At 38.9% G+C, this 22069-nt stretch overlaps 2 protein-coding genes and 2 non-coding genes across 8 annotated transcripts; all 4 read left to right on the forward strand.

The window, feature by feature from the left end:
• Window positions 1-1461: 1461 nt before the first annotated feature.
• Window positions 1462-10005, forward strand: naca (nascent polypeptide associated complex subunit alpha). 5 transcript variants are annotated; one of them, XM_078169887.1, is made up of 10 exons: window positions 1462-1557; window positions 3082-3156; window positions 5909-7494; window positions 7537-7819; window positions 8346-8431; window positions 8681-8758; window positions 8853-8999; window positions 9337-9465; window positions 9568-9690; window positions 9886-10005. In XM_078169887.1, the coding sequence occupies exons 2-10, from the start codon at window positions 3087-3089 to the stop codon at window positions 9898-9900; spliced, it is 2517 nt and encodes an 838-aa protein (XP_078026013.1). In that variant the 5' UTR covers window positions 1462-1557; window positions 3082-3086; the 3' UTR covers window positions 9901-10005. The 5 variants fall into 5 exon arrangements, with proteins under 5 accessions (XP_078026013.1, XP_078026012.1, XP_033484760.1 ...); XM_078169886.1 differs by having other exon boundaries at window positions 5909-6891; window positions 6931-7819; XM_033628869.1 differs by lacking the exons at window positions 5909-7494; window positions 7537-7819 and adding an exon at window positions 4332-5123.
• LOC117259002 (small nucleolar RNA SNORD59) lies at window positions 8503-8576 on the forward strand. Its single transcript, XR_004501804.1, has one exon. It is a non-coding gene; the product is annotated as a small nucleolar RNA SNORD59 (small nucleolar RNA).
• Window positions 9742-9815, forward strand: LOC117259001 (small nucleolar RNA SNORD59). Its single transcript, XR_004501803.1, has one exon. It is a non-coding gene; the product is annotated as a small nucleolar RNA SNORD59 (small nucleolar RNA).
• Window positions 10006-14115: 4110 nt separating the features above from the next.
• Window positions 14116-21585, forward strand: LOC117258911 (prostaglandin E synthase 3-like). The gene is made up of 8 exons (XM_033630141.2): window positions 14116-14291; window positions 16206-16319; window positions 16489-16558; window positions 16675-16773; window positions 16895-16984; window positions 18651-18707; window positions 18897-18924; window positions 20526-21585. Coding segments are annotated over exons 1-8 (480 nt in total). The 5' UTR covers window positions 14116-14289; the 3' UTR covers window positions 20546-21585.
• The last annotated feature ends 484 nt before the right edge of the window (window positions 21586-22069 follow it).

Consider the following 22069-nt stretch of genomic DNA (forward strand, 5'->3'; position numbering starts at 1 on the left):
ATCGTTTTAATCTATAACACTTCATTACATTTAATAAGCTGATCATATGTTTCTTACATCCTTATCTGCAAGGTAACTAATAATGACATCTGTCAGATAAAAGTAGTGGAGTAATAATAAACTAAAACTTAGATATTTACAATTATGGCCAGTAATTTGTTGAATTGAGACTGAAGTTGACTTAGCTGGTGATAGTTATTTAGACTGACATTCATAAAAGTAGAATTATGAAGTGGCATGAATTAAAGTATAAATACTCAAAATTATACTGGAGTGAAATGCTGAGAAAAGGCTTGTCTTTTTCTTAGAATGGAACATTTTTATGACTAACATTCACAAAAGTAGAAGTGTAAAATTAGAAAACCCAAGTACAAATACTCAAAATTGTACTTGAGTAAAATTATGCTTTTTTCTAGTAACAGCTAACAGTTACTTTAAATGAAACATAAAACAAAAATAGACAGGTGCAAATACTGAAAATCATATTTAAGTAAAATGCTCCTTTTTGTAGAGAGATGTGGCAGCTCTTTTGACCGAGATTTACAAAAGTAGCATAAAATGAAAAAAACAAAACTAAAAGTAGCTCACAAATACTCAAATTATACCTGAGTAAAATTATGTTTGTTTGTTTTTTGCTAGTAATAGGTGACAGTTTCTTTTGACTGACATTTGTAAAAAAGAAGGAGTATAAAGTAGCACAAAATGTAAAATAGGCAAGAACAAATACAAATATTGTACTTCAGGTACTTGTGTGAAATACAGTTTTTTTCCTAGTGAATGGTTACAGTTCTTCTGAGTGACACTCATACAAGAAGTATAAAGTGGCGTACAATAAAAATACATGAGTACAAATACTAAAACTGTACTTCAGTAAAATGCTTTTTCTTCTATTAACAGGCAACTGTCATTTAGACTGACGGTCAAAAAAGTAAAAGTATAAAGTAGTGGGCTATAAAATAAAAATGGGCAACTACAGATAGGAGTACTCAAAATTATACTTGCGTAAAATGCTGTTTTTTTTCAGTAACAGGTGGCAGTTATTTTGACTGACGTGAAAATATAAAGTGCCATAAAATAAAAATACTCAAGTACAAACACTCAAAATTGTACTTGAGTAAATTCTGTTTTTTAGTAACAGCTGACAGTTATTTTGACCAACATTCATAAAAGTAGAAATATAAAGTAGTATAAAATTAAAATGCACAAGTAAAAAATATTCATAATTGTACTTAAAGTATACATGAGGTTATTTTGACAGATATTTGTAGGCTAACAGTAAAAGTAGCAGCATTAGCATTAAATGAGAATAGGCTACAAATACTCAAAATTGTCACGTAGTATTGTGGGTTATTTTGGTAAAATATTTTTTATTTACGTTAAACTCCATTATTTAGTGTGGATGTGATTATCGTCTATAAAATGTTATTTTAAAAAAATGACTTATTGTGCCTTTAAATAACCCGGAAGTAGAAACCGCTCCTCTAAACCGGATATTACCGTGAAACTGAGGTCAGAAGTTCTCTCTCACAGCCATCTTGGATATAGCGTCCCAAGTCGGTGAGTGTCTCTGCTGATAATCCAACATCATCTAGTCATTTTTAACCTAATCTCGTCTGTACTGGAGGTTTTATATGTTTAAGTAAAGTCGTGTCGTCAGGCCGGTAGAGGTATTTGTCCTGTTTCATCCTTCTGTTCAGTGATATACGTCCCGTTGTACCAACGGTTACCGGCTCAAAATGGGGGGACATCATGACAGTCAGTTTACTAGCAGCCTGTCAGGGCCGCGGGGAGCTGTGTGACAAGTGGTGTGAGGTTTATGTGTGTGACAACCAGCTGGTCACTGTAGTTAGTTTGAATTATTGTGAAAAGAGACTGTAGACTTCAGTTACCTGCCGTTAGCTTTCCTCCTGTTGGGACTGTTGGTAGCAGTTAGCTAACCGAAGCTAACGTTAGCTAATGTTGCTTCAATTGATAGTAATGTAGACTGAGCTAAAGCATGGGCTCCGTCACCTGTTCAACCAGTAGTGACAACTGCAAGTCAGGGTCTGAACAGGCTAACTAGTCCGTGCTAACGTTAGTGAGCCAATATGTGCCACCGAATTGAGGTTATCTTACCTACATAAGTATTACACCAGTGACGTTAGTAGCTTTGTTTTTTCTGTTAGTTATGCAGCAACATTTCTGTCCCATAATCGCCAATACGTTATTGATCCCTGAGGGGAAACTGTGATTCGTCCGCAACAATGACTTCCTCATATTTTCCTCAAATGTGACATTTATAATAAATATCTTTAATTATAGATCAGTGTCTTCTTTGACACAACACAGAATAATATATTAAAATAAGAAAACCTTAAGCACGCTTTTGTAGTGTTATATGTGCTTCATGCATGTCTGTGTCCTAAATGCATAGCAATCGATTTCTGTAAAGTATAATGTCAACCATAAACCATATAATGATGTATACTATAGTTGTTGTTTTTTTTATCATTTTTGTTTGTCCCTAAAGTTATTTCCACCCTGTCAGTGGGAAAAAAACTATAATAGAACATAAAATTTTACAAATATTTTCTGTCTCACTTTTCACAATGTTGATCTGGTTGTCACTGATTTAAAAAAAACAAACAAACAAAAAAACATTGCATCTGTCCCAAGTTGTGTTATGGTAAGCAATACATTCATTGCCAGTATATTAAAACTATTAAACATGAAAAAAAGTGCATATATATATATATATATATATATATATATATATATATATATATATATATATATATGTATATATATATATGTGTGTGTGTATGTGTGTGTGTGTGTGTGTGTGTGTGTGTATATATATATGTATATATATATATATATATATATATATATATATATATATATATATATATATATATATATATTTATATATATATATTTATATATATATATATATATATATTTATATATTTATATATATATATTTATATATTTATATATATATATTTATATATATATATTTATATATATATACACACATAACATGAGTGACCCAGTTATTAAGACTTGGTTTGAGCTAATGAAGTTTCATTTCCTCCCCAGCAACCATGCCTGGTGAAGCCACAGAAACGGTCCCAGTCACCGAGCAGGAGATGCAGCAGCCTCAAGTGGAGACCGGTTTGTATACTTTAACTGTTCTATAAATGTGCATGCAAGAATGCATATTTAACAATGGGGTCCTGGAACTCACAGACTGGGTGAATTGTTTACCAAATGGCCATGTATGGGAGGTACATGGAATAGGTCACGGGAACAATATTTCATCATTGGATGTTTATTTTGTCAAGGGAGTTGACTCAGCTGGTTGGACACTGAGTTGATGTAACAGCTGACAGGTGGTTATTTTGGCTGTCACTGGCCATGTGTTGGGACATTTGTAACAGTTTTCCCACTGATGGATCGGCTGTGGGGATATTGCCGAGCTCAGTTTGAAAAGTGTAATCCAGGACCCCTCTTTTTATTTACACAAACTCACAATGGTGTGTGGTGACTTGCACTGACAACTGGATTTAGCACACAATGCATGGTGTTGTGTGTAGTTCTCCCTGTGCACAATAAATGCCTTGAAAATCAACTTTGTAGATTGAAAGTAACCATGTTAGCGATGGCACGGATCATTCTTTGTTGCATATTTATTTTTGTCTGACTTTAAAACTTTATGTAGCATAGTTATTTCCCTTTGTAGCTAATTAATAAAAACTAAACATATTGTTTTCAGGGCAGTAAATGTGTTAAACAGTTTGCATTGTTATATTGGTATCAAAATATAGTTATGTTATAACAGATTAGGTTTAAGTCATAATACTGTACATGGTGCTCTTTTGATAAAAATAACTGGTTAATAAAGCGAGTAATTACTTTGTCTGTTGTTCATGTTAGTTGAAGACTGTCACGCTGGTTGTGTTTGCATTAGTGTTATGTCTTCACTGCAGTAAAATGTTAACTGTTCAGAATTCAGCTTATTTTCATGCATAGTTGTGCATAGATCGTCTGGTGTTTTTGTCTCACATTTAAACTCTGCATGGAGTTTGGGACATGGGAATATTTTTTTTCTTTTAACCTACTGCACCTAACACCTCCCTTTTTTATACTTTGGCAAACCAAGAGCCAATAACACGTCAATTAACTTCTCACAAATCTCATCGTTCTTGTTCACGTGTTGGGCACATTTCTTTTTCACTTCACGGTGTCTTCATGAGGCTCTTGAAATTTGCGTTGAAGTTAAATGGCTCCCGAAACAACTACTGTGATTGCTTTCCCTCCCGTCACTCCTGTTGCCTTTCCTTAATCAGCTGCTGGAGTATTGAATTCTTCTGCTCCCCCTGAGACGGCCGTTCCTGAGATGGCCATCCCTGTGGGCAAGCCAGTCCCACTGGAGAATGCTCCAGAAACCTCTGTTCCCGATCCAGAGACAGGCTCCCCAGAAGAAGCTAGCATTCAGACTACTGTTGATCAAGCAAATGGCGTAGCTGCAACTCAAGAAACTCAAAAAGTGACCGAGCAAACTGACGAGACTGGTTTGGCGGAAACACCTGTCACGCAGCAAGAGGCGACTGCTGACCCAGCAGAGGCTGCAACAGAGGCACCAGCTGACTTACCAGTTCCTGAAGAATCTGTGCCTTCTGCTGAGACTCCCAGTGCTCCCTCAGAAGAGCCACATGCTCTTGAAGAAGCGGCTCTAACTGCAGAGGTCCTTAGTCAGGAGGCTGTTGTTTGTGCTGAAGAAACGGTCAGCCAAGAGGTGGAGCAGATTTCTGTTGAAGCAGAGGTCTCTGGAGACAAGCCCGATGCAGTGGCAGAAGAAATTCCCAGTGATCTGAAGCCATCTGCTCCTGAAGACGTCAGTGTAAACAGTGAAGATGTCACAACAACCGATGCCCCAAAGACTGAGGAAGAAGACTCGAAGAATCTTAGCCAGGATGCACCTCAAGAGGAAGCATTGCCTGGTGACGTGAACGTAGACGTGGCCACTCAAAATGAAGATCCTGATATTAAAGAAGCTGTTACACTCGTCTCCAAAGCCATTCAGTCAAAGGAGTCCTCCAAATGTGAAGGCCCATCTCTTTCCACTCGCCACCTGTCAGGTTGGTTTATCATGAAAAGCAGGCCCTTCCCCCGGCTTGATGTTGCGATCTTTTGAAATGACCTTTGTGATCGGGTTGAGCATATTTTTCTCTCAGGGGGTAATATGAGTGTTAAAACTACAAATGAACAAAGGTTCAATTCTTCTGCGTCCTCTGTGACAGTGGTTTTTGCAAGGGTGGGTCATGGCTCATTGAAAGCTCTATATTGAACATCAGAAATGCTAAATTTGTTGCTAAAGGGGTAGCTATTTGCTCTCTGCATTTCACACTAATAAAACAAGGCCAGGAACTACTTTGACAAAATTTAACTTTCATCCATTCTCATACATTTTGATTTAGACAGTACTTAAGAGGAAATGCCTAATTGTATTTGTGTTTAAGTGCATAGGATTCACTATCTACTTAAATCATTTAATAGGCCAGGTATTGGTTAAATCTACCTTGAAGCACCAGTTGGGTGGTGCAATAGCTTGTTTATTTAGATGTGTTTATACACTTGCTATGTGCAAGTGCAGTATTTCATCATGGTGTGGTGATGTGATGTGCATTGCAAATATGGTTTTCCTTTTTTGTCCTAAGTGCATCCTTACTAAATATAGAGTGGTTTTCTGTGTGGAAGTGAGTACTTCTGAGTGGCATTTTGAATCAAACTCAAGTTAGGCAGGTGTGTCCTTTTCCTAACCAAAGCAAGAAGAATGCGTCTCGGTTTGTGATCATTTAACCCGCATGAGTGAGACATCCCCTCTTCCCAACAAATGATTTTAAAGATCGATTTCTCTGTTCAGCTACACCTCCTGCCCCAGCTACCTCCCAGAAACCTCAGGCAGCTTCTGGCCCTGCAAAGCCTAAAGGCAAAGATGCCAAGAGTGCACAGGGTGCCTCTGCCCCAAAGGCTGTCCCTGGCAGAAGAAAACGATCCTCAATGTCTGCCTCCTCCGCTTCTCCCACCTCACCTAAATCTGCTTCCTCCAATACCCCCATGTCGCCTTTGTCGCCTGTATCCCCTGTGCCATCTCCCCTAGCTGCCTCACCTGGCAGTTCTCCTGGTCATGCTCACCGCTTCACCCCAAAAGTTGTCAAGGCTGGCAAACAGGGAAAAGTTAAGAAAGGAGAGGCATTTGTGCCTGCCCCTGCCCCTGTTGAGTGCAAGGTCATACCAGAACACGAAAAACCAATAGAGGCTGTCCCCATTCAAACTGTAGTTGAAGCCAAACCTGTTGCATTTGTGCCTGCTCCTGTGGAGTGCCAGGTCACACCTGAAAATATAAAACCAGTAGAGGCCATCCCCAAGCAAGCTGTAGTTGAAGCTAAACCAGCTCCAGTTGAGCCAAGCAAACCCTTCCCAGCCGCTGCAAAGCCTATTGCAGCTCCAGCTGCTTTTAAAGTTACCTCAAAACCTGCTGTGGCAGCTCCAGTTTCATTTTCAGATACTCTTGCCTCCAGCCCTCCCTCGTCATTTGAATTTAAGGCATCTTCACCGAAAGCTGCTCCTGTTATTGCAGCTACTGATGATGATCTGCCTCCCCTCATCCCACCTGAGAAACCAGTTAAAATGCCAGAACCAGTACCCTCTGTAGAGCCCAAGTCTGTGCCTGTTGAGGCCGCTAAACCAGCTCCCATTGAAGCTCCTAAAATGTCCCCAGCCAAAATTGAGGCCATTATGGAGGCCCCCCCAAGCAAACCTGCTCCCATTGAGATTATCAAGCCTGCTGCTGAAGCCAAACCTACACCAGTTGAAGCTGTTGAGGCCAAGCCTGCTCCGGTTGAAGTTAAGCTAGCTGCTGAGGCCAAACCTGCTCCTATTGAGGTTAAGCCAGCTGCTGAAGCCAAACCTGCTCCTGTTGAGGCTGCTAAACCTGCTGCTGAGGCCAAACCTGCTCCTGTTGAAGTTAAGCTAGCTGTAGAGTCCAAACCTGCTCCTGTTGAGGCTGCTAAGCCAGCTGCTGAGGCCAAACCTGCTCCTGTTGAGGCTGCTAAGCCAGCTGCTGAGGCCAGACCTGCTCCTGTTGAGGCTGCTAAGCCAGCCACTGAGGCCGAACCTGCTCCTGTTGAGGCTGCTAAGCCAGCCACTAAGGCCGAACCTGCTCCTGTTGAGGCTGCTAAGCCAGCCACTGAGGCCAAACCTGCTCCTGTTGAGGCTGCTAAGCCAGCCACTGAGGCCAAACCTGCTCCAGTTGAGGCTGCTAAACCAGTTATTGAGGCCACACCTGCTCCTGTTGAGGCTGCTAAACCAGCTGCTGAGGCCAAGCCTGCTCCTGTTGAGGCTGCCAAGCCTGCTCCAGTTGAAGCTGCTAAGCCAGCTGCTGAGGCCAAGCCTGCTCCAGTTGAAGCTGCTAAGCCAGCTGCTGAGGCCAAACCGCCAGCTGTTGAGGCCACACTTCCTCCAGTTGAACCTGCTAAACCAGCTGCTGAGGCCAAATTGGCTGAGGTTAAGGAGGCACCTGCTGAGGTCCCCAAGCCTGCCAAACCAGCAGCTGAGCCCTCATCTACTCCCTTAAAACCCGCTCCAGTTGAGTCTGCTGTTCCTGCCCCACCTCCCCACAAACTCACATTTGCTGAGGCAGTCGCAAAACCAGCTCCTGTTAAACCTGTAGTAATCAGCACAGCTCCCTCTGAGCCCATCTCACCACCCAAACCTGCCCCCACGCCCGCTAAAACCCCAGTCAAGGTGGAGCCTGTGATCAAGAACGACAAGGGTATTTTCTTCTTTCTTTCTTTCTTTTTGTATCATCTATTTTTCCAACTGTCACTGGGTTGTTTGGGAACTGCTCAGATGCTTAGATATGTCGTTCTATTAAAAACTTTCAACTATCCTTTCTTAAAGATGCTACCTAGTTGTTGGCTTGGATGCTTTTCTTATTGGAGACAGTCAGTTCTGTTGTTGCATACCATCAGTCATGTTTTATTTCGTCAGTGAAGATGTGGTATTGGATAGGAAGGCAACGTCTAACAAACTGAAGAGTACACATTATTTAATATTTAAAGTCAAGTAGCTCCAATCACAGTGACACTTGCAAAATCAAGTTCATGAATATTTTCAGTATGTTAGGTGGGTGTCTGTTCATTTCAGATAACAACAAATGTATTCTGTATTCTGGATAATTATTAACCTTCCTATTTTATTCCCCAGGATTGATGCACAATGACTTGCAAGTATTGTTGCTTATATTCATAGTTGGAATGTTGTAACTAAATTTTGGTCTCTGTCGGTGGTCTCTGTAGGATCCGGTACTGAGTCAGACAGCGATGACTCAGTCCCTGAGCTGGAGGAACAGGACTCTGCACAGACACAGACACAGCAAGCTCAGGTGAGAGTTCAGTCTGGTCTTTAATATTGTGTCCATAATGTAAAACACTTTGAACAGATACTGTCCTTGACTCTTCGGTGATGATTAATACAGTGACTTTCGTTCTTCTGAGCCTCCTGAAGCCATTCTTTCTGTCCTGAGAAGAGAAAGTGTTAACACAATGACTACCATTACATAAAACTCGCCTAATTCCTCGGTTTACATTTACTACTTGATATTAATTGTGGATGGATATTCTGTCCGTCACAGCTTGCAGCAGCTGCCGAAATAGACGAGGAACCTGTCAGCAAAGCCAAACAGAGCCGCAGTGAAAAAAAGGCACGAAAGGTAATGACCCCACAGTGTTTGATTTATGTAACTGGCACTTTTCTGCTTTCTTTGTGAAGGCCACATTTATTTAAAAATGACTTCTTTCTTGCAGGCAATGTCAAAGCTTGGTCTCAGGCAGGTAACAGGGGTCACCAGGGTCACCATTCGCAAGTCAAAGAACATCCTGTTTGTCATCACCAAACCAGACGTCTACAAGAGCCCTGCATCAGACACATACATCGTCTTCGGTGAAGCTAAGGTATGTAGTACTGGATGCGTACTGACTGATAAAACCCAATCCAGAAGCAAATGAGGGTTTCTTTGCCTTTGTTCTCAAAAGTGTCTGTTTCCGCCTGTCCAAAGTAAAACACAGCCCCAGAGTTTTTAAACTATATTGGCATTTTAAAAGGTCTCCATATTAGGGCTTCTAAATACCCATGGTGTGGACACCAGACAAAACAGAAATGTAGTGTGGATGGGGCCTTAGTCTTCAAGTCTAATGATTACACTTGTCCTGCTGGTTTAAAGGCTCCTGTCTGACAATTTTCTGCCTAATACAGTTGTATTGATATCTCATTTCACTCTTTGTTCTCTAGATCGAAGATCTGTCCCAGCAAGCCCAGCTGGCTGCCGCAGAAAAGTTCAAGGTACAGGGAGAAGCCGTATCAAACATCCAGGAAAACACACAGACGCCAACAGTACAGGAGGAGAGCGAAGAAGAAGAGGTAAGATGCAGTTCTGTTCAAGTGAAGATGGACACATAATGGATATGCACTCTTTGTTTTATCGTATCATATAACAAACTATTGCCCTTACTACTTTTATAGGTTGATGAGACCGGAGTTGAGGTCAAGGATATTGAACTCGTCATGTCACAAGCCAACGTGTCGCGGGCGAAGGCTGTACGCGCCCTGAAAAACAACAACAACGACATTGTCAATGCTATTATGGTAAGTTTTCAGTAATTTTCTAAATGTTTGCTCAGATCTCTGTAGATAAACTCTTCAGTGATGATTAACACAGTGACTTTCGTTCTTCTGAGTTCACTGAAGCCAACATTTCTGTCCTGAGAAGAGAAATGCTTTTAAGTGTGGGAAAAACTAATTAAAACACATGTTGACAATATATTTTCTTCCTTTTTGCAGGAGTTGACAATGTAAGGGGGACCCTGGCAACAAAGGGTTGAAGAAAGGTTGCTGATTTAAGCTCATTTATACAATTTATACCCAAGATGGAAATAAAGTTGTGGCTTGATAAAATGAAAATTTGATGTTTCTGCACTTCATTGGGAAAATGGGGGGCATGTTGTTATGGTTTGGTTTGGGATTTATTTGAAGCCTGGTCCAGGCTGGAGTACGGCAGGTATCTGTAAACGAGAGACTGAAATCACTAGAAATGTTGATTTCTAATATAAATAATTCCATCTATTTTCTGTTCTCACATATTTCTAATAACTGGTCGCAGAACTGGATCAACAGCTCATACGAAGACCAAGGGTTCAGACTAAAACTGAGATTTAAGTCTGTGACAGTGCTTAACTGTGTCAAATATAAATTTAAAACTGCATGTGGGTGACAAGGCTTATTGCGTTGAATTAAACTTGACCATAAGCGCACTGGGCAGAGGTAAATAGACGTTTTTCTCATCCAGAGTTGATTAGTTTTTTGTCAAAATATAAAACTAAAGTTTTTAGGAGAGATCATTGTTAAAGCTGCTTTAAGACAAACCTGAAATGTGTTGAGCAGCTTCAGCTAGACAGTTTTTCAGAGGTCACAAGCTAATAAGGGTTGGGAATGAGACCCAATAATTTATTCTGTTGTATTATATATGGGTTTTTTTATGTCAGTCTTTATCTGAAAAGTAATTGGTAACTACAGTTGTCAGATAAATAGTGGAGGAACAAGATTTACCCCTGAAATATAGTGCAGAAGAAATATAAAGTAGCATTGAATGGAAATACTCAACTAAAGTATGAATACCTCAAAGTTGTACTTAAGGGTTTCCTGTGGAGTTTGACCTCCAGTGGCCTATTCAGCTGTTTTTATGAGTTGGTCTGTCTGGTTTACTTTCTGGGCGTGTATGCACGTGTTTGACACTTACACAGTCCTATCCATGGTGTCACAATACTCCACTGATCACTAGGTGGCTGCAACACCCCATGATAGGCAGCCATGTGTCAGTAAAGACAGTGAAGAAGAGGACTACAAGCTGGTGAACAAGCATGTAAAAAGTGCTGGTTTTAAAATATATTTATGAGGAAGGAAATAAGATTCAGCTTTTTTTTTTAAAGATTTTTTGGGGGGCATTTTTGCCTTTAATTGATAGGAAAGCCAAGCGAGAAGGGGGGAGAGAGGGATTGACATGCGGCAAAGGGCCACAGGCCTGAGTCGAACCCGGGCTGCTGCAATTCAGCATGTCCTTTTAACCACAAAAATTAATCAAGTATATATAATTAATGCATTCTGGTGAGTTAACTGAATGTAAACCAAACTTTGTTCACAAAAAGATGCCAATTTGCCCCTCTATCAAGACCCAAATAAATGCCAAAGCTCAATTACCTAATTAAGAGGAAGGAATGAGGATGGTCAGCCATTTCAGTGTTGGCTGCATTGTAAGCAGACTGTATGAATGAATACTCAGAACTCCATTTTGTATCACAATTCTCTGATGTTGAGTCACTCAGTGAGACATAGAAACATATTTCCAGCAGTGATGCAGCAGGGCCCAAAATCCCCTGACTTTTGGTCCATAGTATGGGTTGAGCTAATTAAAGAAATCGGATCCTACACTTCCTATGATGCAACCATTTCAACCTCCACACCCCCAACTGGCTTTCAGTTAGAATTTGCAATCCCTAAGTCCATGTTAAGATAGACCTTTACTGAGGTGACAACATGAACATTCTAATTTGGTCCCTTTGTACATCCTGTTGGAAAGGTTGTTAATACAGTAACTGACAGGAAATAAACAGAACCAAGGTGATATTACTTAAGTTGCTCTATCAGGTTTGACAAAGCTCCTTCGAGACCTACAGAAGACACTCCCACTGTTTTGGCAGGCTGATGACTCATATAAGCCCTTTAAAGACACTTCAGAGGCCCTACACGCCCATCCTTATTATGTTGGTTGCCTCTTTGAATGTGGTTTTGTTGCACTTGTTAAGGTGTGACAGCTTGTATGGTTATGAGTTTTATAACTACTGTTGTTTGGAGTTTAATTACCTCGTCAAACTCCCAGCATGGCGCCACTGAACGTCCACCCAATCAGAAAGTAAAAAAAACTGAAAACACCTGTGTGGTTGTGTAGGGAGCTGCTACATGCCACACCCTAGCAAAACCTGGCCTCTTTGGAGATGCCACAGGTATGCAAGCAGTCACAGTCTGTGCTCACCCGCAGCTGGACACATGTTGTCAGGGGAGAACAAAAAATATAACTTAATTTCTAATTGAATAAGTTGAAACAGCAGTGTGGAGGATTTAGCAGCATCTAGTGGTGACGTTGTAGATTGCAACTAACTAAATACCTCTCTGCCCACCTGTCCTTTTTATTGTGGCATTACCTGGTTTTGAACAGATGGATAATGGAGCTACAACAGTGACTGTAAAGACACATACACTTTTAAAATGTGACCGCCACAACTGCTGAGAGAATGAAAAGCATAAACACCATAAATCTGAGGACAAAGTTTATAGCCACCCTCCACCCAAAAACATGTTCGCTTATTGTTGACTCAGATGTTTGACACTAGAGGGCTGTTTTCACATCACTGGCAATATCTATAACACCCATCACTGTAATTTGTATGCTAAACGTTCAATACCTTTTTTTAGTATGGGCTCGTACCAAACTCGGTCTAGTGATTGGATTACACTCTCATTTTTATCCATAGGAACGTTTAAATTTTTAACTGTGTCATATTTTACTTTTAGGTCTCCCTGTTTTACCTGATTAGTGTTCTATATTTTAACAGTTTCTTTTCATCATTGATGCTTTTAATTATTTATTTATTTTTTGTCTTGTGGTCTTTTCTTTGACTTGGTCTTTGCTCGTATTTTACTGTATATGTTGTGTTGTATAATTGCATGAAATTACTCCATGCTAAGTAATCTTAAAGCCTGTATGCATTGCATCTACTTTGTATTTTTCATATGAAGTTATGTCTTATGGATTTGTCCACGTCAGATACTGTAAAACTTCAATTAAAAGCCTAGTCCCAATTAAACACCCAGTCCCCTTTACTAGCCCCAGGTGGCTACACATTTTAACAAATAAAGGCCTGTCTCAATTAGATGCCTGGTCTGCTTGCCATGCAGATTATTTTTATTGAAGTTTTTTGGATGTATAAAACTGGATTGTTGACTACCCACTTGAGCTGACATTGGTTAGCTGCTTTGACCACACATACAATTATAAATTTTAAAACTTTTGTCAATGTGAAGATGCTACACATTATTAGCTCGGTTGATTTAATTTTACTGAAACCATGAGCGCTAGAGAAGACTAATTCATTCAGATTTACTGGCATGATGAAAAAATACTTGGTGACTTCCTTACTCTGAAGCTGTCATAAAATCAAAGGTGTTTTCATAACAATTAGTCAGAGTTATGAATATTGTTATAACAGAATTAAAATGGTGGCCTCCTCAGGTGCTGTGAAACAAATGTCATAAGATAACTGCCATGTTATTCAAAGCATCATTTTTATACAAGTAATATTCGTACTGGTTTAAATAAACAATTTGATTGTATTTCCTGAATTAAAGGCCTGTCCCATATAGACACCTGTTCTTAATATAAGGCTGTTGAGTTTAATGACTTAAGCAAATAATAGCCCAGGCTACTAATTGAAGTTTTATGGTAAACAAGTAAATAAAATTATGTTAACATAAATGTGCTTGATTTGTTGTACTGCCCTCTTCTTTATTTATTTTTTTAAAATTTTATTTCTATTCTTAATTTAGTTTTATGTGCTCTTGTTGTTTTTATCTCCTCAATATATCTGAATTTATTTCTGTCCCTGTGTTGCTGTACCTATTTTTTCCTTCTGGGGATCAATAAAGGCTTATCTCATCTTTAATATTCTGTCCTCCATTCTTTTGTGTTATTATTTGTGCTATGTGTAACCGCACCTATTCAGATAGTGCCTGCAAACTACCGTGTAAATATGCGTATTTCCCTCTAACCTTATATCCTACCATTTCCATCTGTAAATTCTTCACTCATGATCACGGATATTTTGGGTGATCGTACTGGGTGGTACGGAAACCAAAGCAAATCACATTAAACTAGATCCACATCAGATTTCACGGTGCCTCCTTCACATCACCCGCAGCTGTGGCTGAAAACTCTAGAAACGTCTACTACGCTGCATCTGCGTCACTACTGCCATTCTCGTCCTGGGATACGCAAGAAGATCCGGAGTAGAGTCCAAAGGCTAGAGGCGTTTGCACTGCTTGTTTGTGGGCAGCACTCCTTCTTTCTGCAGGCATTACCTTTCTTCTGAGGAGGCTGTTTTATCCGCGAAGAAGAAACTCAATTCACGTCGAGACATGTAAGTTGTGTAAAGTAAACGTGAGGGTGCGGCGGAGGGAAAGTGCGATAGCAACGTACAACCTGCTTAGCTAGCTAACGTTAGCCGTCTGACAACATGCTTTTGCAAAGGCGGGAGGTTGGCCTTGCCTCCATGAACTGTGAGCTAACCGTGACTCGTGACCTAGCTTGAACCTTGTAGACTTGAGCAAAAGAAGGAAATATACATTGACAGTTAATACAGCTGAAAGCGATGTCCCGGCATTTGCTGAAAATAACGGTTACTTTTGCTGTTAGCATGACACCAGGTGCACCGCATGGCTTAACTAACGTAGTGGCTAACGTCAGCGGTGTTAGCCTGGCTAGCTGAGTGGTCATTGAACGACTCCGTGAAGAGGCTACCGTTAGATTAGCATCAGCTCTGTGGTGGGAGGCATGATTCAAGCACTGAAATGAAAATCTGAGATTTGTGTGTTAAATCCACAAACCAGCCACACGTATAGGCGGCGGCTTAATCGCAAAAAAAGAGTGAGCAACGATTAATCAACGTTTGTATTTAACGCTAGCTCCCGAGCACTGCCCCGGTTGGTCCACGTTAATGTGTAAGAGGATTTGTCTAATGAGTGCATCAGTTTAGTGCCAAGAGCAATATCGTGTCTGTAAACATGTAGATGAAGAAATCACCAACGTTAACACTCCTGTAGATCATGTAGAAAATATATGAACTGATAAACACAGGTCGTTATTCATTAACGTTAGTGGTAACCACTGGCATGTAACGGTTATCTGTAGTCCAAGTCCATGTCCCACACGAGTAGTTCACGGTACATATGTAATAGTTGGGGACAGTTACACATCATTTAATACGTTTTTGGTGTCTAATGTGGTAAAACGCAACGTATCCCTCCATCTTCTTCTCTTGCAACTACACTTGTAAAGATTAAACTGGATTAAATTAAGCATCACTAATTATATAATGGTAAACATGAGATATTAGTCTAATCCAGGACTTCTTGAAATTAATTGCGCATGGTTATAACCTTTACAGCTACAAGGCAAAGGGGTTACAATAGTGTATAGATGTAATAGCGTCAATTATACAGCAGTAATATGTGTCCACAAAAAGTGTTATTCCTAGACACGCTTAGGCCTCCATAGTTAATATGTGGAAGGTTTGATACTCAGATCCTGTACCCCTATGTTCACCTTTGGGGATACCCCACCTTTAAAATGGTGTCTCCTGCCTTATCTCTCCCCTCTTCCCCTCTCTTCCCGTCAGGTATAATTTCTGTGTTTTATTGTAGTGAATTGAATGCAACATGGCCGCCCTTTTGCTGTTGCTGTGGGAGAGGGGAGTTGATATGACTTTGTTTTTACCTCTTGCTGTCAGAGTTGTCAGGAATAAATGGAGATCGCCTCCAAAGATACCCACGGTCTGGGCCTCCTCATACCAACACAACGCAGACAACACTAGAGTCCACTGGTTACATAGAGAAACCTGCCATTATCCAATCCCAAACATCTTTTTAATCTTACTGTTAATGTCTTGCATGCACAGGTGTTTAACGTTGGCTTTGGCGGCCTCTTGATACAAGAGCTCACTGTGTAATTAGATGCTGTGAGGAAACCTGATACATAGGCTTTTTGATGCCTGAAGTCTTACCCACCTGTCCCAGCACTTGTACCCTGTATTATGTATTTTTTATGCAAGTTGTGGGTCTGATGAGTTGTACTACTAAACAACAAGTTGGAAAAGTTTGCGATTTTTATCGCCTGGATCTTAACATTTTGTTGAAAGCTCTGTCTGAAGGTAGCAAGAGCTGTACTCTCAATAGCCATGGTGAAATACAATTGTCTACTTAATATGTATAGAAACTATTCCCTATTTAAACTGTTTGCAGGTGTTGATGTTTTGATGTCCTCTGTTTTTTCACAGGCATCCAGCAACTGCCAAGTGGTACGATAGGAGGGACTCCGTTTTTATAGAGTTCTGTGTAGCTGACAGCAAAGATGTTAAAATCAATTTTGATAAAACAAAGTGTGGTTTCAGGTATGTTTGTCTCATGTTGGTTGTCAGTAAAAACCTTAAGTTGTATTTTAACCATGAATTCATTTTAAATATATTGTTCTTGGTTGTGCTTTTAATATATATTTTTGATAATGTGTTTGTTTTATTTTTCCCAGAAATGAGTTAAGTGTTATTTCCCTTTTTTGCACAGTTGTCTTGGAGGAACTGACAATGTCAAACATGAGAATGAAATAGACCTTTTTGAAGCCATCGATGAAAATGTAAGTCACACTGGATGTTACTTAAGAATATTAGAACTGTATTGCAGATTGCATTGTACAAAATGCAGACTAAAACTGACTGTATATTTCTTTATTTTCTTCCCACCTCAACGCAGGAATCCAAACATAAACGCACAGATCGTTCAGTGTTGTGCTATTTAAGAAAAGCACAGCCAGGGAAGCCATGGCCGAGGCTAACAAAAGAGAAGACTAAGGTCAGTCTCACACAAACAAACACAGTCATTAAACGTAAAAGACAGTGTACGTCAAGGGTCTGAAACAGTTAACAGCATCAGAACGTCATAAATGAGAAATCACTTTCCTGTGTGTTCACAGCTGAGTTGGCTCAGTGTTGACTTCAACAACTGGAAGGACTGGGAGGATGACTCAGATGAGGAGATGGGCAACTTCGATCAATTCTCAGAGGTCAGTACGTTGTGCATTGATTAGTATGGGTGAGTCATGACTGGCCTTAAGAGGTCAGTGTCTGGAACAATTAAAAGCTTTTCCCAAATTGTTGTATCAGCTTAAAATACTATCAGTCAGAGTCAAATCAGCCTATCCAAAATGTATGCTTAAAAGAACATGGGTAGAAGATGACATAATGAATACATTGTCTATTTAAAAAATGAGTTTGAAGAATTTTTATACGTCTTTGCTCCTAGGAATGTGTTTTTGAATAGATCATTTAATATAATCTGCTGATACAGAGAAGCAATAAGATATTTGTATTTTTTTTTCCAATATAACACATGAATATTTTACACTTGGTATACAACTCTAGTTAGATAGAGAATTTAAGTAAAAATGGATCGATGTCCAACCAAGAATAATAGTTGCACGTAGTTTCCCACCTTTCTCTCACCTCATTTTCTCTATCTCTATCTGATGGCATGAAAAAATATTATTAGAGAAAATAAAGAGAAAAGAAAATGGCACTGGTGTTTAATTGGCACTTGATTTTTGCCAATACCTTGAGTTAGGCCTGTCACGATAATTATGTGATATATGGCCCACTGTGTTTAGATGTATGTTATATATATATATATATATATATATATATATATATATATATATATATATATATATATATATATATATATATATATGTCAGAGATTTTAGTCAACATGATGCCAGAACAAACAGCAGGGTTTTCCCAACAATTATAAGGCTTGGGGGCAGTGATTCTTCTTTTTCCTCTCCACACCCGCCTTCTTGCTAGTCTGAAGAAAAAAGCAGCTACACTTGAAAGACAGTATAGAATAGTTTACCAGTAGCCTGCAGCTGCGCTTTTTGAGTGAAGGAGGCACAGCCCTGATAGTCATTAGCTTGTCAGCCCCTGGCAACGAACCAAAAAGCCTGTCGTGTGTAGTTTTTACCCTCCAACAACTTCATCCTCCACTCCATTAATCCACCAACATACTGCCCGCCTCCCACACCGTCCATCCCCAGGAGCCAACTGCCGCACACTGGCTGGAATATGGTAAACTGTGGCGTTGTAGGAGCATTGCATCTCTACAATGTTTGTCAGTTGTCGCCCATTTTCAGAATTCATACATATTATTCCTATGGTCTAAACAGTCCAAGAATATATGTAAACATGAACAACTCTCTCCAAAATCCAAAAACTAGAGTGCTAAAACTCAAATTTGTGATGTCATGAGATTAAGTCTGGAACTACTCTTTAGACTATAAATTGGGAAAGATGTTACAGATGACACTGAGGGGGAATGTTCTGAGTATATGAGTTTATTTTCTGATTTATAACTGAGAACACTACAATAGAATAAAGCTCATTTAGGTAGAAAAAGGAAAACATACATTCTGTTAGTATAAAAACATTGAACTTTCCTAGGCCGTGGAAATATGGTATTGGAATTCTTAATTTAAGTGGTGTTCCTCTAAGTGCTGTAGGAAAATTAAACTCTACAGTTGTGTGATTGAATCATTTCTGGTACCACTTTGAAAAATTAGACTGATGTATAAACCAAACTTAAACTGAGGGGGGATTTAACAAATGTTATATTGTTCTCCACTCATTTAACAATGAGTACTTTAATAGTTGATGATTGTGGTTTGATATATTTACAGATGATGAACAACATGGGGGGTGAGGATGACCTGCATGATCTAGATGGTGCAGATGATGTAAGAATATTTTTTTCTTTGACTTCATTTCTAAGCGTTATAAAAGTTTGTTTGCAGAAATAAAAACTGATCATTGAGCAGATTTTAATGAGTGTCTGTAGGATGAAGGCTGTTGTCTCACTGTAGAGAACTAATAAATCAGGATTAATATGTAACGTTATTTAACCTTATATCCTTTTGTCTTTGTAGGATGATTCTGCAGATAGCGATGATGAGAGTAAGTATCCATGAGCCTTTGTAACAACATTATATCTGTTTATGAGGGATTTTTGGATAATACCTTTGTTGTAATTTGAGGTTTCATCACGGTCCCGTGGGTCCCTAAAAAGTTTTGAAAGGCAGTGAAATTATTAATCTAAAAATAAGGCCTTAATTGGTATTAAAATGTCTTAAATCGATCTTTTAATCATCTTAAAAATTCTAAGACATGGGAAGTAGGATATTATGAATGTTTTTCTTCTTAAGTTGCATTGTAGAATCTCAAAAAATTGGTAATATCTATTTTTTTAATAATTTACTAAAAATCTGTCTGGAGCCACAATACATATTTGTGCCTTTATAGTGATGGCAACGCAGCCTATTTAATCTAAATTAGCCTTTAAACATTCCTAATAGGTCTAAATGACCATTCATTAATATGTCTCACAACAAAATACCTGCTCTGCAGTGGGCTAGTAGTAGTGAAAGCAAACAAATCTGTCCACTGACTATGAAATTCTCTGTTTTCCTCTGAGACATTTTCTTTTTTGGATTAGAAATCAATAGCTAGCCTCACTCAGAAGACTCGAGCTCAGCCATCGCTATTAAGATTTGGCAAATTTAGGAAAAAGCGCCAGGCTGTAGACGTCTAATGCACATAGCTGACAAGATGTTAAAACTTTTTTTTTTTAAGAGTGTATAGGTTACACATTTATACAGTTGAAAAATGTAAGAATCACTTTAGGGCTGCAACAATGATGAATAAAAAATAAAATGTTGAAATATAACTGTTTGTTCATTTCCATATAATGTTTTGTCAAAGTCACAGGGAGCCACTAGAGAGGGACTCAAGAGACGCATGTGGCTCCTGAGCTGCAGGTTGCCCACCCTTAGGATGGAGGAGCCAACAACACTCATACATTACATCCCTTCAAATGACAAATTACAGGCTTTTTTTTTTGTTTTTTATTTTTCCAAGGCAACCTACATGGATACATTTATACTAATATGAGATATACAAGTAATAAAAATATAATTGTCAGCATTAAAAGTAGATCACCTAACTTGATCAAAAATGTTTTATGTTACATATAAGAAGTTTGGGCCAAATATGGCCCTAACCCAAAGTATGTTGGTTTCCTTCAACGTTGGTCACTTTGTAAATCCTCATTTGGACTAACAGCTTTTTCTGTCCTTGGAGTTAACACGTGGAATTCTTTACCTACAGAACTTAAACTGGATCCTGATTTCGATCACTTTAAGCTCAAACTGAAACTGTTTTTGAAGAGGAATCAGTTATGCAGCCATTACTAATTTGGTGCTTCCTATTTTATGGTGCTAATTTTGTATTGCAGTTTTTGTCTTGTATTGTTCTGTGTGTACTTATTCCTGTTTGTACCTTGCACTGTCACTTGTGTTCTTGTTGCTGAGTCTTTTGTATTTTAAGGCCCAGCTAGGGACGGGCATTGCAAATTAGCTTAGGCTATAAATGCTGGTGTGTGGCATTTATGTATTCTACGTACTTGTCCCCATACAAGTAAACATTAAATAAATAAATAAATAAATAAATGCCTTAATCTGTATGGAGCATGTTAAAGTTCTGCTCCTTTTGTCTTTCAGAATTGCCAGACTTGGAATAGAAGACTGTAAGACTCTGGACAGAAAATGGAAGAACAGAGGGCAAGAGGAATCATAACAAATGTATATCTTGAAATTGAAGGCAGTGACAAACAACTGTACATATGAGTCAGTAGCCATATTTAAATCCATAGCCTCAGCTCCAAAACTCTTGACCGATCAGTACACTGAAGGTTGATATGCATGGTATTGTACAGAGCAGCTATCTCCACTTCCATTTGCTGTACTGCACTTTTTGGGTATCTTGTTTTACTGTTAAATATTACAAGTAAGCACACATTATTTGTTGGAAAAGCTGTATAGTTGTCCTCAACTGAGCAATATGTGTTAACAGATTTACAATTTGTTTTCAAATAAAATGTGGTTTAAACGGATTAGGCCCACCCATTCCCAATGTCGTGGTTTTAATTAAGTCGACCAGTGTAGTTAATCTCTTGATTTTAAAGACGCTAGCTATGTACATCATGAGAATTAGATAAATTTACTGATTGGGTTCCTCTAAAGCCTTCCATGTGCCGTGAATTAGATATCCAGAAGCCAGTCTTATGTTTCTGTGGCTTAACCTTCCAGCTTACATGTTTCCCTTTACTCCTTGTTTAATGTTCGTAAAATTGGAATATTCTGAAATCATTGCAGCATCTTCCCAGTTTATCACCCACTTTGGCAATCTGAACGGGTTCCACATGTTTAGTATCTTAACAGCTCCTCTCTCCATACCCAACTAACACACACACACACACACTTATGTTAGACTGCAGAAGCAAGGTGAAATGTTTCACAGCTGATGGCGAGGCTCGAAGCTTGATGGGGCCTCAGCGTCATGTGGTTTGTTGCTATTCTCCAGGTTCTTTCCGTTTGTTCATTAAGAATGATCCTCCCTTCTCAGTGAGCGCGTGTCGGAACGAAATGGCGACATGTAATGACCAAATTATATTTGCACTGTCAATAAAATGTAAGGGGAGACAAATGATGTTGAATTACAGTGGAAATTCTTTTTTTATTGTCTACATCTTTCTAATAAACTGTTTAAGAATCATTTAAATGCTTTGTTCTTAAATGATATTTGACTTGTTTTTTTTTTTATTAATTTTCCTTTAATACAAAGTGTTTTTTTTTTGTTGTAATTGTTAATTTTGGACAGAATGGACAGAATACATAATTACTTGGCATATTGTGGAAGCAACTGAGCAACTTTTTTGGTGACCTTTAGAGGGAATCATCATATTGTGGAGGGATTGTTTGATATTACATATTAATAATGAAATTGATTTAAAGATGCAATACAGCCCATATTTATGTTGTCCAAAACCAAAAGTAAGTTTTGAAACATAGTTAGCCTTTTGTATTTATAGTATTTATTAATATTTATAATACAGTATTTACTAGAGTATGATTTTTATGTTACTGTAACTCGTGTTTCGGTGCTAGGACCCAGAAACCTGCAGGCTCCTTGGCCCAGAATATTAGCATACTTCCTCTACAGGCCTGATTTCCTCACTGTCATTTCCGAGAAGGCGACTGTAATT

This window comes from Epinephelus lanceolatus, chromosome 8, assembly GCF_041903045.1.
Source record: "Epinephelus lanceolatus isolate andai-2023 chromosome 8, ASM4190304v1, whole genome shotgun sequence".
Lineage (NCBI taxonomy): Eukaryota > Metazoa > Chordata > Actinopteri > Perciformes > Serranidae > Epinephelus > Epinephelus lanceolatus.